This window comes from Chroicocephalus ridibundus, chromosome 1 (genome assembly GCF_963924245.1).
Source record: "Chroicocephalus ridibundus chromosome 1, bChrRid1.1, whole genome shotgun sequence".
Lineage (NCBI taxonomy): Eukaryota > Metazoa > Chordata > Aves > Charadriiformes > Laridae > Chroicocephalus > Chroicocephalus ridibundus.
In genome coordinates this window covers 180256593-180274063 of record NC_086284.1, presented here as the reverse complement: position 1 = coordinate 180274063, position 17471 = coordinate 180256593, and the positions used below count along the sequence as shown (strand labels likewise).

Genomic DNA, 17471 nt, shown 5'->3' with positions numbered 1-17471 from the left:
ATCTGATGTATTTTCCAACAGCCTTTGCAGAAAGACCAAAGGAGTCGCAAGCTTCAGAGGCAATACCCGTCTAATCCATGTGGACGTTTATAACCGTGGACAAATGAAAAAAACAGGAATTTTTCCCAGATGTACATAAATTGTTTCTTGGGAGCCCATGCCTTTGTAATTTCTCATCAAAATGGCTATATATAACAATCGGTACATAGAACTACTCGCAGAGTAGCATTTGAGAACAAATTAGTAAGTTAATACTTCCCTTGACCTGTATCTGGTCAAGCTACATTTTAGAAACCCATCATTACTAATATGAAGAGAAGGTTAATCTAGTAATGTGCAGTTTTAGAATGATAGATGAGTCGAGGCACATGAGCTATTGAACACTGTACCTAGCAGCACCTTCTTGTCATAAGTCTCCAGCCTGACAAGAAGCCCAAGGAGGGGTGGAGGGGGGGCTGCAAACCTCTCAAAGCTTTGTTTGAGTAATGGGACCAAAGTTGGAGGTGAATATAAACAGCCTTAGCTCCCGTCACTCATGCCTCGCTCCAGTATTTTGACTGTGCTATTTCAACTTGGCTTAAAAGGAATTAGCCTCATGGCTTCTTACTAGCATGCACCTTAAATCTTTTACATACCCTCTCTGATACCGACCCTTCAATTTATAGACTAATACCGTCAAAGCTGAGTTGTGTGACTGACTCCCTCAGCTGGTTGTGGAAGATCTCAGCCCGGCGAGTTATGCATTTGTTATTTGTATAGCAAGAAGGCCAGAATGATGCTCCCGTGCTGCCACACGCAGCTGTACATCCCTTTTTAAAAGTGGCAGAGCTGGTTAGCCCAACTGCCTGGCACCCACCGCTTTTCTCAGAAGGCTTCAAAAAAACCTCAGCCTGTGAAACTTGTAACTATTCAATTGTATGTAATGAAAAATGTGATTAAAATATTTTTCATCACATTTTATAGATCACATTTTATAAATGACGCTCAAACCGTTCCACCGTATTCCAGGCTACTTCTATTCTTGAAGCACATCATCACCTGAATACCTCCCTGCGCTGCTGATGGGAACAAACATAACTTAAAACCCACTGCAGAAAGCGATAGAGGGAAACACTGCCTATTTTACTAATGCCGGATACTGACAGCCTGCCCACAAAATCTTAAAAGCACTCAGGCACCTCTTTTGTGCCCACTTTTAAAGGGTTTAATGAAACAGAGAGAAACGGACATTTTAAACCTGTAGCTCTGGATGTTATTTTGCAGTGTCTGTTTCTTTTTTTTCCAAATCACACAGCAATAGCTTTCTACCTTTCTGCCTCAAACTTCAGTCAACAAATAATGAAGGCTATTTGCAGATAATAAAATGTTTCTGTTCTTTGGCCTGTTATAGCAGGTGGGCAGCCACATAACACTGCAGTAAATATGTGGGAAAGATAGTTACCAGAGCAAAATCTTACTTCTCCTAGGACATATAAACAAAATTAGCAAGTGTATCACCATACTTCTGATTAAAAATAGTTAAGATTACAAGCCTTCGTTAGACTGTGCTGCAAGATAAAAATGAAGGCTCAATTCCTGCCAGAATTAGGACCAGACCTATATATAATCCTTATATAGGAATATATAAGGGAACTGGTAAATTCCTTATACTTAAAGTGGTTTGAGTGTCAGTAAATGATCATTCGTATTCAGCAACAGCATGCAAAGTCAGATAACATTTCTAGAAGACATAGTAGATTCAAGGAAAACAGCGATCAGGCATCCCTTCGGGAAGTAAAATGGCTATCACATTTCACGAAACTCTGCGGATTTGCTTTGCTTATGAAAGTAGTATAGGGCTTTATTTTTTTTTTTTTTCACTATGGAAAGTAAGGCCCTCATTCCGCAAATTGTTATGTATGTATTTAACTTGACATACAGCATATATTCCTGTGGATTCTACAGGACTGAATGCCGTGGGTAAACGCATCTGTAACTGCTTACAAGATCGGAGCTCCAGAGCTTCAAAAAAAGAAAATGAAGAGAGATAGTTTTTGAAGTATGCAAGCACAGTAAGGGGAACAGGGATGCTTTCAGACACTGATCTAGATCCCCGCTGTGTATATTAATTCTGTGTTTCTGCAGTCCTCACGTGCACAGGTGTGAGGGCAGGTGGCCGAAGCAGGCTCAGGTTCAGCAGTTCAGTTTCCCAGAGCGGAGTTCACTCCTAGAGCTACTCAAGCCAGGTGTTGGTGCGTTACCCCAGGCAGCATTTAACACATCCTTAAACCCCTCCAACTGGGAAGTGGGGTCTCGTACGGGCAGGAGGGGGAGCAGGAGTGAGGAGGCCGCCCTGGGGCCGCCGAGTAACGGCAGGGGGATTTCTGGAAGTCCCAGCCAACACTTAGAGAGTGATTTTTTTCTCGGCATATTAATCCTATCGATTTAGGTAGGAGTATTTATCCTTTTTTTTTTTTTGTCGGCTCCATCCCCACGTTAGTGTGACAGCGCTATTGTCGTCCAAACGCGCAGTCGGCGGCTCTTTATTAAGTCTATATAAACACGCCACGGCACCGGCGTTCAATATTTATGTGGAGAGCGCGCTCGTACGCCTGTAATCCCGGGAAGTCCCGCGGCTCGGAGGCTGTGCGGTCGCCCCGTCCCCGCCACAGCCCGGCTCTCGCCCTCCGCCCCCCCCGACAGGGGCTCCCGCCGCCGCCTCAGCGACCTCCCCGGAGCCGCCGCCTGTGACACACCAGAGAAAAGCCTCCCTCGTCCCCGCGTCGCCCCCGCCTCCCGCCCCCGCCCGCTCCCCCGGGGCGCCGCCGTCACCGCCGGCAGCCGGAGCAGCCGCCGAAGCCGAGGGGCGGCGGGGCTTGCCCGCCTCTCCCCCCTTCCCATCCCTTCCCTCGCCTCTCCCCGGTGCCTATATATAGCCGCCTCTGCCCAAGCCAGCCGGGAGAGCGCTCTGTACCTGCAGGAGACCGAAAAGACAAAATAAGAGAGGAGCCGCTAGGAGTGACTCTCCGGAGCCAGCCCCGCCAGGAGGAGGAGAAGGACGGGCCCGGCGCCGCTGTCCGGTGCCACCGCCCCCGGTGCCGGGCGAACCCCGCGGGGGCGGCCCGACCTGCGCGGCGGCGCCGGGGAGCGCATGGCCCGGGCGCTGCCGGGGCCGGGCGCGGAGCCCGACCCCGGCCCCGGCGGCTCCGGGCGCGGGGGGAGGCGAGCTCCCTGCGGACGGCGGCGCTAGTGGGGGGGCCGGGGCGGCAGAGCCCTCCCCCTCGGCGCCGGGGTGCGCTCGGCGGCATGTGCTGAAGTGCCCCGCGGAAGCCGCACAAGTTGCCTGCGCGGGGCCGGACGGCGGGGAGCGCCCGCCGCCGGCGGCTCCTGCCCGGTCCCGTCCCGTGCCGTCCCGTTCCCCCGCGCCCGGGGGCCGCTCCCCGGCGGGGCTGCTGGCGGCCAGGGTGATGCGGCTCGTCGGGAAGTGAGAGGCGGCACGTCCTCCCGGGCCGAGGGCCCCCCTGCCTCGGAGCCTCCCATGCCTTCGGGGCCCCCTCGGGGGGCGGCGGCCCCGCGGGAGGCGGGGGCGGCGCTGCCGTGATGGCCCTGGAGGAGAAGCGGGAGAAGCGCCCGCCCGTCACCCCCATGATGATCGAGGAGGAGGCCGCCCTACGGAACGGCAGCCGGGGGCTGCCGCCGGGCCCCTGGGCCGAGGCGGCGGGGCCGAGACCCCGCACCACGGAGCGGCACATCGCCGTGCACAAGCGCCTGGTGCTGGGCTTCGCCGTCTCCATCCTGGCGCTGCTGGCGGTGACCATGATCGCCGTGATGCTCAGCGTCCGCTTCGAGGAGTGCGGCGCCGCCGCCGCCGACGGCCCGCCGCGGGCCGGCGGCAACGGGAGCCTCTCGGGGGCGGCCCGGCAGCCGCCCAGCATGGGGCAGCCCCCCGGCCGGCCGGAGGAGGAGGAGGAGGCGCGGGGCGGGGAGGCGACGGCGGAGGAAAAGGAGGAGGAGGAGGAGGAGTGGCAGAGGCGGCGGGAGCCGCCACCCTGGGCCCGTCCGCGGCTGCCGCGGCACCTGCGGCCGCTGCACTACAACCTGATGCTGAGCGCCTTCATGGAGAACTTCACCTTCAGCGGGGAGGTGAACGTGGAGCTGGAGGTGCGTAACGCCAGCCGCTACATCGTGCTGCACGCCCACCGCATGCACATCGAGGCGGTCCGCGTGGCCGAGGACAAGCTGGCGGGCGGCGTGCGGGTGGCCCGCTCCTTCCTCTACCCCCAGACCCAGGTCTTCGTCGTCGTCCTCAGCCGCAGCCTGGAGGTGCAGCGGAGTTACAACCTCAAGATCATCTACAACGCCCTCATCGAGAACGAGCTGCTGGGCTTCTTCCGCAGCTCCTACGTCCTGCACGGCGAGAGAAGGTAGCGAAGTTACCGGCAACTCGGGACCGAAGTTGCCGGTCCCCACCCCACCCTCGCTTCCCCGCGGCAGCCGGCGCCGAACTTCGGGCGGGCGGGGCGGCGCTAGGACCCGGTGGGCCGCGGCGCCGCCAGGCGGGTGAGGCCGCGGGGCTCCGCGCCGGCCGGCACCGGCGGTTCCGCGGCGCGCTGACGGGCGCGGGGCCCGGCCGGCTGCCGCGGAGGGTCGGGGGTGGCGGTGGTGGGGGTGCCGGGTAGGGAGCGGCCGGCACGGCGGCGGGACGCCCGGCCGGGGGATGAGCGCAGGCCGGGCCTCGCCTCCAGCCGCCGGCTGCCTCGCCGGGGGTCCCCTCCGTCGTCCGGTCGCTCCTGCGGGATGAGGAGGCGGAGCTGCGACAGCTCTCTGGGGGGGCCGCTCGCCCTTCTCCGCTCCGCCTCAACGGCCGGGGCTGAGGGGGTGTGTCGGGGGGAGCGGGGGCAGGTCGGGCGCCGCCGAGGGCGGGCGGAGCGGTCTCGGCGAGGCAGGGCTGCGGGGCGGCTTGGGGCCGGGGCCGGGGCCGGGCCGGGGTCAGGCGGGGCCGCCGGCAGGTGAGCGGAGCGCTCCGCCGGAGCGGGCCGGGAGCGGGGAAGGCTGTGGGCGCCCGTCAGGAGGAGGTGCCCCTGGGCGGCTTTTGGGAATGGACGGTGGTTACGGGTGAACTTCCAAGGGGGACAGGAATAAAACACCCCGCCCGCTGTGTGCATCTCGAGGCAATCCCGGTCTGTTGAATAAACACTCCCGCCGTGTCCAGCCACCCGGTGTCCTCGTGTGACACAGCCTTCCCAGGTCGTAAATAGCAGCCTGTAGGGGAGCGGAACTTCTCTGCTGTTGTGCTTTTATTTCGTTATTTGAAGCAAAAAGGCGGTGGGGTGTGATTTCACAGGAGCGGAATAGGTTTACACCCAGTGACAGCTGGTCAGTGCTCGCTGTTTTCACGCAGAACAAGGTTCGATTTTGATCCGTATTTACTCTTGCTTTTGTAGCCCTTGGGTCCCTGTCGAGGCCCTTGTTAAGATAGGCAGGGTCACCATGGAGGCCCCCGTCCAGGCAGTTACAGAGGCTTTTCTTTTTTTTTTTTTTTTTTAAAGTAGTTTTCTAACCACAATCAGGCTTTGTAATACAAAAGATGGGGTACGTCTCTTGATAGTTCTGGCATGGTTTAATAATTTTAGAATTAGTTTCTTTGTAAGCTGTCAGAGAATCATAGAATGGTTTAGATTTGAAATGATCTTGAAGACCGTCTAGGCAGGGACACCTCCCACTAGACCAGGCTGCTCAAAGCCCCATCCAGCCTGGCCTTGAACACCTCCAGGGATGGGGCATCCACAACTTCCCTGGGCAACTTGTGCTTACTTTAAACATCCATGCAGTGACAGGTTCTCACTTTCTGAATCTTGCTGTTTTGTACTGTGACGCCAAGAGTTCATAGTTGAAAGAACTGGACAAAAAAGTCAGACAGAAAAAGAGCACTCACCAACTCAATCAAATCAAAAACGCTTGTATTAAAAGGTATTTTCGTTACTGTTGATTACTGACAGTTACTGCCAATTTTAAACTGCCCGATGTTAGAACCGTAAGCAGGATTGAAGTTAAGTTTGTGCGATTTGTCATCGCAGTGGAATAAAAGGGAAATTTGGAAAAGCATGGTTGTAGTAAAAGATGCAGGTAAATTGCCTTTTATCACTAAGGAGTGAATGACTGGGGTAATCGAGAGTACTTGCAGACCTGTATGGAAGCGGGCAAATCTTAAGACAAAATACTGCTGACAGCAGGGGGTATAATGCACTTTACAAATGCAAGAAATTATTTAAGCAGTTACTCTTGTGTATTTAGACTTTGTATAGGAATAATTGAACTGTCAAATAGGTGTTGCAGTGACATTTCTCCAGAGTTACTGTATTACACATCAGTACCGATGCCCCAGTTATGATTTAAAAAACAACAGCAACAAAAGGCCTATTAACTTTTTGAATCATTAAGCTAGCTTAAGACATGGAGCAAAAGGCGATGGTAAAATGTGTTTCCCAGTACTCTTTGTGTAACTTTTCAGATACAAGTTTTTTTTTTTTTTTTTTTTTAATACACTTGAATATAGTCATATTGGGTGAGATCCTTACCTTGTGTTAGGTAGCATTGTTATATTAAAATAAGTGTCATTTTTTTCTTTACCACAGCTCACTTATATTTCTTTCAGTGAAATGTTGTTTTTAAAACTGTAATCAGTGTGTGGTTAGAGTTTCAGGTGTTTAATAGAAGTCTTATTCTTCCTTTTTAACTGTCACAGGCTTAACAACTCACTATAGATTGAAGTAAATAATGCACATTCTAAAACAGGGAACTTCTTTGTTCAGAGCGTGCTCTTGCAGTGTAGCAGTTTGCATTTTGATTAATAACTCTTTTTTAATGTAATACTTATCGCCATTTGTACTCCTTAAACATGGACAGCTTCTACTATGATAGATAGACAGGCTTCTCTCATGCTCTGAGAGACCTTGATGTTCCAGCAGGACTTTAGCTTTTTGACATCTTTATATTCAATTAAAATACAGCAACATCGTTGGAGTAGCGGTTGCTATAAAAGGGTCTAAACCATCATTTTTCACTTTTGTTGTATATGAAGAGTGAATAACTCTGGCTGTGAGGCTTCATAAACATAGTAATGCCTTCACTTTGTACTTTTTTTTTTTCATAAAGTTAGTTCATTTTCTGTGGTCTTCACAGGTGAAAGTCATAAATCAGCCCGAAATGTTGATATCCGCATAAAAGTATTTATTTTTTTACTGAAATCTTTGCTACTTTAATTGAAATGTAAAATGGAAGTGACATGCTACAAATTTACTTTGCATTATGTGCCAGAATTTACTGGCAGTAATCAACAAACATTTAATACAGAGCTACTGGAGACTACCATAAGAATACGCGTGCACAATTTAAATGAACATCAAACTGGCATAAATGAAAAGGAAAAAAAATTTTCTTACATTGTGCAGACAAAACAAACAGACATATTCTTACATCTTATAACAACTAGGATGTCAAAATAGGTAGGTTGTTGAGGAAACACATGTCTTCCTTTAATAGATGAGGTGGAATTAAAACACCTGCAAATTACTGCCGTGGGTACGCTGAGAAGACAGGCTGCAAGGCTGTCATTCCCAGAAGTACAACTTTTTATGGTGATATTTTGGGGAATTGGAGATAAAAATGTCAGTGCCCAGAGAGGTGTGTAGAGATGGATGAAATACTCAGCCTGTTCTTCACTTTTGGCATGCTGTAGAACTTTTGTTTGTTTTTTCCTCCTAACAAATAGACAGACAATGTTTGTTGTGGTTTTTTTTTTTTTTCCTTTAAGCATGTGTAAGGGTTTAGTCTTTGGGAAGCAGTTTTTTTAACTGCTTTGTTGGTCTTGCTTTATGGCACAATAAGCAAATCAATGTTTGATAGTAATGCACATGTTATAAATATCACTGTTATTGGTAGTTGATGTATTTTTAGTATGAAATATTGACCTCCCAGTGTTTTTCCAGTTGTATGTATGTGGATATATCTGTCTATCTGTGAGAATACAGAAGATGCAGAGTTTACCAGGTTTTATTATCCTGGCGAAGGGATTCTTTCAATGGCCTAACACATAACAATTATTAAAAGACTACTGATAGGATCTCTGAGAAGTGGTGGTGTGGGGAAAGCTTCCTTATTTAGAGAGTGTCAGAATACATACAGTGTTCCCTAAGTATGCATTTACATGTGTGTCTGAGCTCGTTAAAATTGTTAATTGCAGAGAAAAGTTCATCATTCTTGCTTTATTAATAACAGGCCAGTACAGTTTTCCATGCTTACTTGAAGCTTCTGTTGATGTCTGTAGTTGTTTAGAGTGTGCCTAGAATGCAGAATCAGGTCCACTTGAAATACTTTGCATATAAATTAAGTTGCTTTGCTTCACTTAATTGGTTGATTTGGCTCTGTTGCACTAGTGTAAATTCAATGATAATATGGAATTTTGCTGGATTAACACTGAATACCTGGCACCAACTTTTTACCTTATATTTGGCAACCTTATGCAGAATTATGATTTTAATAATCCGTGTTTTATAATGAGACAATGAAAATGTGATATGATGAATTCCTTCAACAATTACTAGCCAAATAAGACTTTTTATTTTAGAGAAAAGACCAATGTTAATGGTTTTAGACGTGAAAAAAATTTTCAAATTTTTAAAAAATTTGCCTTATTTGAAAGAGGTGATAATTTCACTGTAAAACATATATCTAGTTCTATCAGGCATGGATGCACTATAGCAAAATAAAAGTGTAACATTTCAAGAAGTCTATTTCTTCATTGTTTTTTTTTTTATAAAATAATGGCTCCAAAATATGTATAAAACCCAAGAAGTTTTGGAAAAAGTTAATTAGATATTTTATTTTCCTTATGGGCTACCTATTTTATTCTCCCTTCGCATTAGAGAGTATCATATTGCAGAGTAATGCTTATAGCCTGATTAATAATAGGTGCCACCATTTTCATTAAATCAAATCTATCCACCCATCCTCTTCCCTCAGAGGAATAACAGATGATTAGTCAGCCTCTAAAATTCTGATAAATGTTTACCTGGTATCTAAAATTGCGTGGTTGTTTCCACTGATGGAACCTTGGAAAGCGAGGCGCGAATCAATAGCACTCAAAAAGCCTACATATGTGCTACCTTTACTGTTACGTAGCTGTCATTTTCTCATCTTCTGTGCCTCCAGAAATTATTCTTAACAAACCCCATAATTCAACCTTTTAGGTGTAGCTTCTTGTTTCTGCAAAGGGATCATTGCATGTGGGTTTCCTCCAATAAGTCTCTACCCAGAAAGGTTCCTATTCTTTATCTGGATTAAAATCTCTTTAGTTCCGAAAAACCAGTTACAGATTTTATTGTCAAACTAAAGCCTTCCCATTCTCTACAGTGGCATAATAAATGTCTTTTCCTCCTTCACAGATCTTGTCATAATTTGACCCATTAACCGAGAGCATCAATTTGTTCTCTATAAAATAACCAGAAAAGAAAAGCACGTGTAGAAGAACGGTGAACTACTCTCTGCTTGTTTAATCATTTGCTTATATTTGTATAAGCTCACAGAATGGTGTTTTGGATTTGTACTGTCACAGCAGTGCTGTATAGTAGCATGTCTCAGACCTACATGCAAGTGGTACAGAAGTAATCAGCAATGGAAAACAGTGACCCTCTTGAGCACGTTCTGTGGCCGCTGTAAGTTCTCATGCCCAAAGAAAGGCAAAGTGCCCTGTTGGTGTCTCAGGGCAGAGTGAACTCCCTGAGGGCTGTTAAATCCTGGTTTGAATAAGGACTGTGCTTTTTTTTTACATTGTATAACCAATAATGGCTAACTTTTTTTCATGTATTGATGAACAAAACTGCTAGAACCTGAAATTTGATAAAAGACGAGGGATTATTTAAGGCTGAAAGACAAGGGATTATTTATTTAAGGCCAGTGTGGTGTCTGAAAATTTCTAGGAAATTTGTAGACCATTACTTTATATCAATTGCATTGCAGTACAGGGACTAAGAAAGTGATAAAGCAGTGTTCAAACACTGTATATCTTGTACAGTTTGGTGTCATCCCCCATCCATCCCGCCCCTTAGACCACAGTAGTCAAGCAATGTCTTATTTGGTACATCCATGAATCAAGTACTGTGCACACTTAGTAATCGCTTTGTTTTTTTTGTTTCCTTCTTTTCTAGGTTTCTTGGTGTTACGCAGTTTTCTCCTACTCATGCCAGAAAAGCCTTTCCTTGCTTTGACGAGCCCATCTACAAGGCCACTTTCAAAATCAGCATCAGGCATCAAGCAACTTACTTATCTTTGTCCAACATGCCAGTTGAAACTTCTGTTTTTGAGGAAGATGGATGGGTTACAGATCACTTTTCACAGACCCCTCTCATGTCCACGTATTACCTAGCTTGGGCAGTGTGCAATTTTACATACCGGGAAACTGTCACCAAGAGCGGAGTAGTTGTAAGTATTTCTAATGTTGTATCAAATACATTTCGTTATTTTGAAAACACTCACTTTTTGTAAGGGATCATAACATCAAGTACTTAAAGCACTTTCTTGATTAGCATTCCTAAAATTTGCCAGTTTATTTAATGGTAGTGTGTATTGTTGGGACCTTTTCTGAAGGTTTGTCTAACTTTTATGGTTTGTTTGATGCTTTTTGTAATTGCTTAGCTTAGTAGATGTGGTTGTCTGATGAAATGTTATGCTTTTAAATATGCCGTTTAACTTCACCTTGACTTTCTTGGGAAGTTTTCTCTTGTTTTTCCTGTAGCCTTTTCAATACCAGTGTCCGTGGAACTATTTATTAAAAGAAAGCAGTAATACTGGCAGGTTTTCCAGTCTCCTTCCTTCGGTACTAACATGTCCTTTGGTGTGCTGTGTGCTAGCTTAGGAGGCTTATAAAGTAATTTCTGTTTTAGGACTTTACAATCTATCAACTTCTGATGGAGGTCCAGGTTGATGGAAGCACTAACTTTCTGGAGCTGTTGTTTCCAAACATGGCATGGTTCCAGGAGTTAGGCCATGAAAAAAAGAGAGAAAATCCTTTATTTATGTCAGTTTTTTTTTTGTTTACAAATATCAAGCTCAGAACTGTGTAACAAGCCAAAACATAGATGAAAAATGCTGTCAGTTTAATAGAATATTTCACAGTGCTGTCATCTAGATTTTTGAGGTGAACATACAGAGAAACCCTTCCTTCATAGTTACTGTGGATAACAAAACAGAGCTAGTTCTGGAAGCAGAAGGCTAGGTGTCAATTTAAGCTGTGTGTCTGAGCAAAGGGGGTGTTTACCTTATGCTTCTGCAAATGCTGTATGACTTTGTGCTGTAGCCTGCGGGCATGAGGAGGGACTGCAGGCTTCCCTTATGCAGCTGATCAGGTCAGGAAACTGCTCCATAACCACTTTTAGCTAGCCTAAACATTGAAGTGCTGTGGAGGGAGCTGATCCCACCTTCTCTGAGCCAAAGGTATTTTTGCCCTTCCTCGTGCCAGTCTTCAGATTTGTACCGCCGTATGATCTGGCTGAAAGCTGACCTGGAAAAATAAATGAAAGTGTGGTAAGTTTTCAACCAAATCAGATCTCTGATCCAGCTTTTTGTGAGAGCCCTAATACAGATTCAAGTCTGTGCTGAAGATGAAGGAGGGTGGACCCAGGACAGTCCTCTTTGTTACCATCCCTCATTTAGGCTGTACTGAAGTGATCAGGAAGTAAGTCTCGGTTTTCATAGAATCATAGATTTGTCTTGGTTGGAAGGGACCTTTCAGATCATCGAGTCCAACCATCAACCTAACACTGGCAAAACCCACGACTAACCCATGTCCCTCAGCACCACGTCTGCCCATCTTTTAAATCCCTCCAGGGATGGCGACTCCACCACTTCCCTGGGCAGCCTGTTCCAATGCTCAACAACGCTTTCTGTGAAGAAATTTTTCCTGATACCCATCCTAAATCTCCCCTGGCGCAACTTGAGGTCATTTCCTCTTCTCCTGTCGCCTGTTCATTGTGAGAAGAGACCAGTCCCTCCCCTAGCACTGAGCTGTTCCATCAGATGACTCCAACGCTGCCGCTTGCGTGTCTGTCTCCAACCTACTGCCATCCAAATCCTCCCCGCACGCTCTCTTTTCATCTTTACAGGAGCCACAACTGGAACAGCTGGGTAGGACACTGAGGGCCTTTCACTCCTTTACAGCCCTTTCATACCATGGCCAGCAGACTATGACACTACCCTCTGGCCCCACGAAAGGCGAGGAGAAAGCATGGCTGGGAAGTGGATCTCTGAGGTGCTGTAACTGATGAGTGTAAGGATATGGGGACTGCTGAGGCCGTGCTTGTGAGTCCTAGTGGTTACCTGTGATGGCTGAAAGCCTTTGGGTTTGTGGGGTTGTTTTTGGTTGGTGTTTTTTTTTTTTTTGGGGGGGGGGGTGCTAGGTTGTTTCTCTGTCAGTTCAGTGAACTGAGTTAATTTAGAAAAGGATCTTACGAGTGCCAAAGCAAAGAAGTAAGCAGGGAGAAGTGGATGCCTGATTCTTAGTGTTGCTACTGACAGATTAAACAAGAGGGATTGCTCTTGGGACGAGCAATTGGTTGCCTCTGGCTGTTGTAATACTCACAGAATGGTTCCCGTTGGAAGGGACCTTAAAGATCATCTGGTTCCAACCCCCCTGCCATGGGCAGGGACACCTCCCACTAGACCAGGCTGCTCAAAGCCCCATCCAGCCTGGCCTTGAACGCCTCCAGGGATGGAGCATCCACAACTTCCCTGGGCAACCTGTTCCAGTGCCTCACCACCCTCACAGTAAAGAATATCTTTTTAATATCTAATCTAAATCTACCCTCTTTCAGTTCAAAACTGTTACCCCTCATCCTGTAACTACACTCCCGGATAAAGAGAAGCATTTGCTGGCCTAGTAGAACAGGGTGAGATGTCAGGCCATTTCTTACTCCCTATCAACCAGTACTAAAATAGACTTCTGTCCAGGTAGGAGTTGATGATTTTCATTGTAATGTGCTCCACCTGCTGAAGGATTTAGTCTTAAGCTAAAAATGGCCTCATATTTTTCAGCTGTAGAAAACACTTGTTACTTGAGGTTCTTCTTTAACTCTAATAAGATGGAAGTTTTTGGTGTATACACTAGTAGGTAGGTCTCATGTTGCTTGTGCTCTAATACAGTGTAACGCTTGCAAGTTTGCCCTACGTAATACTCCCCTGTTATCTCACTTTGAAATGTGAGACTCATCTGAGAAACAGCTGCAAGCAGTTCATCTTCCGACATCAGTGTACGCAAATACATGAAATGTGGGGGATGGACCTCAGGACCACCGATTCGAAAGATACAACCTACTTCCTCTTAAACTCATTTTCTTGTAGTGTTATTCAGAGCTCAGAATTTTGCTGCTTGAGTATGTTGATACTCTGAAGACAGAGGCACACTCATGTCTTATAGACAATAAATGATAACATTCTGCTGTTCTCGTGTTTGGCAAAACTGTTCTCAAGACTTTAGGTTTAATAGGAATCCGAAGAGAAAATCCAAGTATTAATTTGTTAGGAATTTGTGGCTACTGAAACCTGATAGTTACGCTTCAGTCTGTTGCTTCAGTGCATGTAGGACATACATATGTATACTCCACCAGCTTGACAGTACCACTATACAGAACTTTGCTAACAGTTCTGCAAATTAGTAGGTAATCTTTGCAAAGACTTCAAGACCAAAAGCCTACATAGATTGAGATAGTACCTTATCCCATAAAATTGCTCAGTTAGTCTAGCATTCTCTCTCTCGTTTTTTATAATGCGCCTATCAGAGAGGTATATTAACATCCAGGAATACCGAAATAGTTTATACTGAGTTATTGGTTAAATATATCTTGCTATTTTTCAGTCCATTTGTGATCTGATCATCTTTAAAGGTTGTTCAGTTTTGTTGAAATAGTATCTTTTAAGGTATGAACTCATGGCAAACACTTCAGTTCAGAGCTGTGTTCGTTCAGATGAACTGCTGAGGTAATCCATCTTTTTGAGTCTTTTGTATTGCAATGCCAGGAGTTCACGGACACTACTGAGTGAATTTGAAATTATCTGAATCCTGACACTTGCAATTTTAAACTTCTTGGATTCCTCCAAAGCCACTTTTTCACTAAAATTTAGTTGCTCCCATATCCATGGCAATGAACGTAAGTGTATGATAAAAGTAAGTTTGCCTTTAAAAATGAATGTTCAGGAAAGTTAACCAAACCTCCATATTGAAGCATCTTAATAGGCCATTTCTTGTATGGGGGAATCTTTCATCAATTAATGCAATATATATTGTATTTATTTTGTAGACGTATAGTAGACACGTAAAAGACTTCAGCTTGCATATACTTTTGCTTTTGTTTTGTCACTTTCATGAACCTGGTTTTGGTTCACAAAACATTTTTGGGGGAGGGGGCTGTCCTTTCAAATTTTGACAGCTTGCTCATGATTGAAATCTCACCTCTCTTCTAGCTGACCAGTCTTATTAAAATGCTACAGTCAAAGGCAGATAAACTCCCCAAGGAACAGGAAAAAATGGTGAGATTAAAAGCAGATTTGTTCCTCAAAAATGGTTAAGTGCTAGCTGTTCAGTTTTTCTCAAAGAATTACATTGACCTCAGAATTAATTTTAAGTGTGAGATTCAAATACAAATCAAGTTATAAATAGAAACTTTTGGAAACCTTAGGTATTAAATCAAAATAGTAGTCTTGATATATCCTATGTAATTCTTGCAGACATGAAGGTGTTGTATACGCTAAAATTCGTTTGGAAAGGGGAATTAAGACAAGCAGTACTTTTCTATGAGTATAGCTCAGTGCATGTGAATCAATAGCATAACTCTTCAGTTTCCATATGGTCTGATCAGAATCCCTTCCAGACCAGGTAATTTAAAAGAAGAGCCGACTTTTTATATGCATTACAGATATACCATATGTTGTTCACATTTATCTAGGATTACAGGAAATCATGGCAACTATCTTTGGGCAGGGCCTTGATTCCTGTGGAAAGGACTGTGGTATAGTTATCCATGCTGCTGCAGTATAGGGAGCAGTAGAGTTCTACCTGGGTGCTGCCTGAGGCGATGCTGTACTGAGGGTGGAGGGATGCCCTTAGGGTGGAGGGATGCCCTTAGGAGCAGGCTTAGCTGATCTTTGTATGGCTCTAGCAGTTGTGCCAGCTGTGGTTGGTGAAAATCCTGGGATCTGTGCACTGTCATCTTTGCACAATACAATAATCCAGAAAACTCACCTTCACATGCTTGCCTGCTTCTATTTATATGTTGTGTTTCCTGATTGTACCTCTTATCTGTGTTCTTTGTCAGTAATTCTTAAAAGCAAACTATTGCTGGCTGGATTGTAATGTCTGTCCCATCATCTCTGTGTCTCTTTCCTTCGTTGCTGTCTCTATGTGTGCTTTCAGTCCACCAGGTCTTTTCCTGCTATTACTTTATTTTTCCACTGTCTGGACTTATTTTTACTGTACATGTTTAGCTGTACTTCTTTTCTCCAAACCCTCTGTGTGTCATTCCTTTGTCAGGTGGACGTGCCTTCTTAGTGTCTCATAAGTTATTGTAAGTCCTTTTTTTCTGCTGATTCTTTCTCTTTTCAGTTAGTGGAAGGAGTGAGTGCCCAGGGACAAAGCAGAGTGTATCAGTGGAGATGAATGCACTGCTGGAAAGAGACGTTTCAGGGACATTTTATCTTCTACCATGCTTCTCTTTTGCTGTGGATGGGGTGTGGAGATAGGTATGGAAATAAAGTGCCAACTGGCAGCTTTAAAGTGTCTGGCTCTTGTCAGGGGGAGTATCTGCTAAAAAGGAAAATAGAAAGTGCGTGGAAAGGAGTGGAATCAGGAGGAATTGTGGGTGCAGGGGTTAGAAGAGCAAGTGCAGGCAGCACCAGAGCAGATGGGAGTGAGCAGCAGTGAAAGGAAGTGGCTATCTGGCTGGGTGGTGGTGAGTGGGAGGAGGAACGCCGATGGAAGGCAGTGCTGAAAGAATTTTGCGTGGTTTCACATTTTGTACTCCTGCTCCTATTTCAAAATGGTTGCAGCATATGTTGCAGGACTGGCCGTGTGTGGGCCTGACCACAGCTTGGTCAGCTGCTCAGGGCAGGACCTCCACTGGCTGGCTGAACCGTGCGCGTTACACTTTGAAGAGACCTCTACAACTGGGTACATCTTGGTTTTAGTTATATTAAACATTACTGTAGAGTCATCAGTGCCAAGTAATTACAAAGAAAGGCCTTGAGGCTAAGAAAGATCTTATGAGAAGAGTCATACCACAATAAGGCCACACTTTATTGCACTGCTGTTGTTTTGATATTACTTTATCTAAGATGTAATTAGAGATTACAAGCTCCCGATTAGTAAAGATCTTAATTCAATACTTTACAGTACAGTGGCCAATGAGGAGGAGCTGTTATAATCTGGCTAAAGGAAATAGGATAATTACTGTTTCCATAGTGCTCTCTGGCTTGCAGAGAGCCTGCGTAAAAGTCCCAGCACTGTATTCTCTTAGGCTTGTGTTTGGGGGGCTCACTCAGTTTGGCTCAGCATCACACAAAAATTTGCTTGATTTGGGCACAAGTGAAAAATCATTTTGGCCCGGGAAGGGCTAGTGAACAGAGTCACATAAACAGACTTAGGTCAGAATCAGTGCGTGTCCAACAGCTCGTGTTAGTTTACTCCAGCACCATGGGACCATGGTTTTATACTTGTCCTTAAGACAAGATAACTGGCGGTAGTGTAGTGCTTCTAGCAATCGATGAGGTGCTGGAGAGCTGGGCTGGGCTTTCCCTCGTCTGCAGTGCAGTGATCAGGCTGAGGAGACTGAAGAGCTGACCTTCATTAGTAGTCTAAAAAAAAAAAAATCAGGTTGAACTTATTCTATTCAGAATAACTTTTTCCCCAGTGGGTTCCGTCATTTGTTAGCTGCTAGAAAAAAACAAACCCATCAGTTCTCTCTAAAATAACTCTGCACTTATTGTGTAGTTCAGCCTGTAGCTTTTAGAAAATTATTCTGTATTTGAAAAATGTATTAATGTTTTTATGTAATAGCACTAATGACCTCAAGACCAGGCATTTTTTGTCAGTTAATGACTACCTGGGTTAAAGGCCTGAGGCTTTGCCTTAGGCCCTCTCTTCAGGTGCTGGTTATTAACTGCCAGCAAAGTCTCTCCATCAATTATTATTTATTCATCAGTATTGAAGCAATTATACACTAGATAATTCTTTGTGGGTGAGCAAATTGGGTACAGCAGAATGATTTAGCTGTCAAAAGTAGAATTAGTCCTCAATTAAAATTTTCGTCCTCTGCAACCTGAATTTAGTCCCGCTCCAGAGTTGAGCTTTACTTTCTAAGACCACCTGTACCTGAAAAGTAACTTTTGTTAGCCCATCACTTACCACTGGGAGGCCACACGTGTATCTGATAAACAGATAGCAGCTAATG

General features: G+C 45.6%; 1 protein-coding gene across 1 annotated transcript in view; it reads left to right on the top strand.

Moving 5' to 3' along the window:
- The first annotated feature begins 3439 nt into the window (after nucleotides 1-3439).
- The window catches only part of TRHDE (thyrotropin releasing hormone degrading enzyme), a 226017-nt gene continuing 211985 nt past the window's right edge, over nucleotides 3440-17471 (top strand). The window contains exons 1-2 of the mRNA XM_063322932.1: nucleotides 3440-4403; nucleotides 10185-10458. Coding sequence (XP_063179002.1) covers nucleotides 3580-4403; nucleotides 10185-10458 — 1098 coding nt within the window. The 5' untranslated portion in view covers nucleotides 3440-3579. The remainder of the gene's footprint in view (nucleotides 4404-10184; nucleotides 10459-17471) is intronic.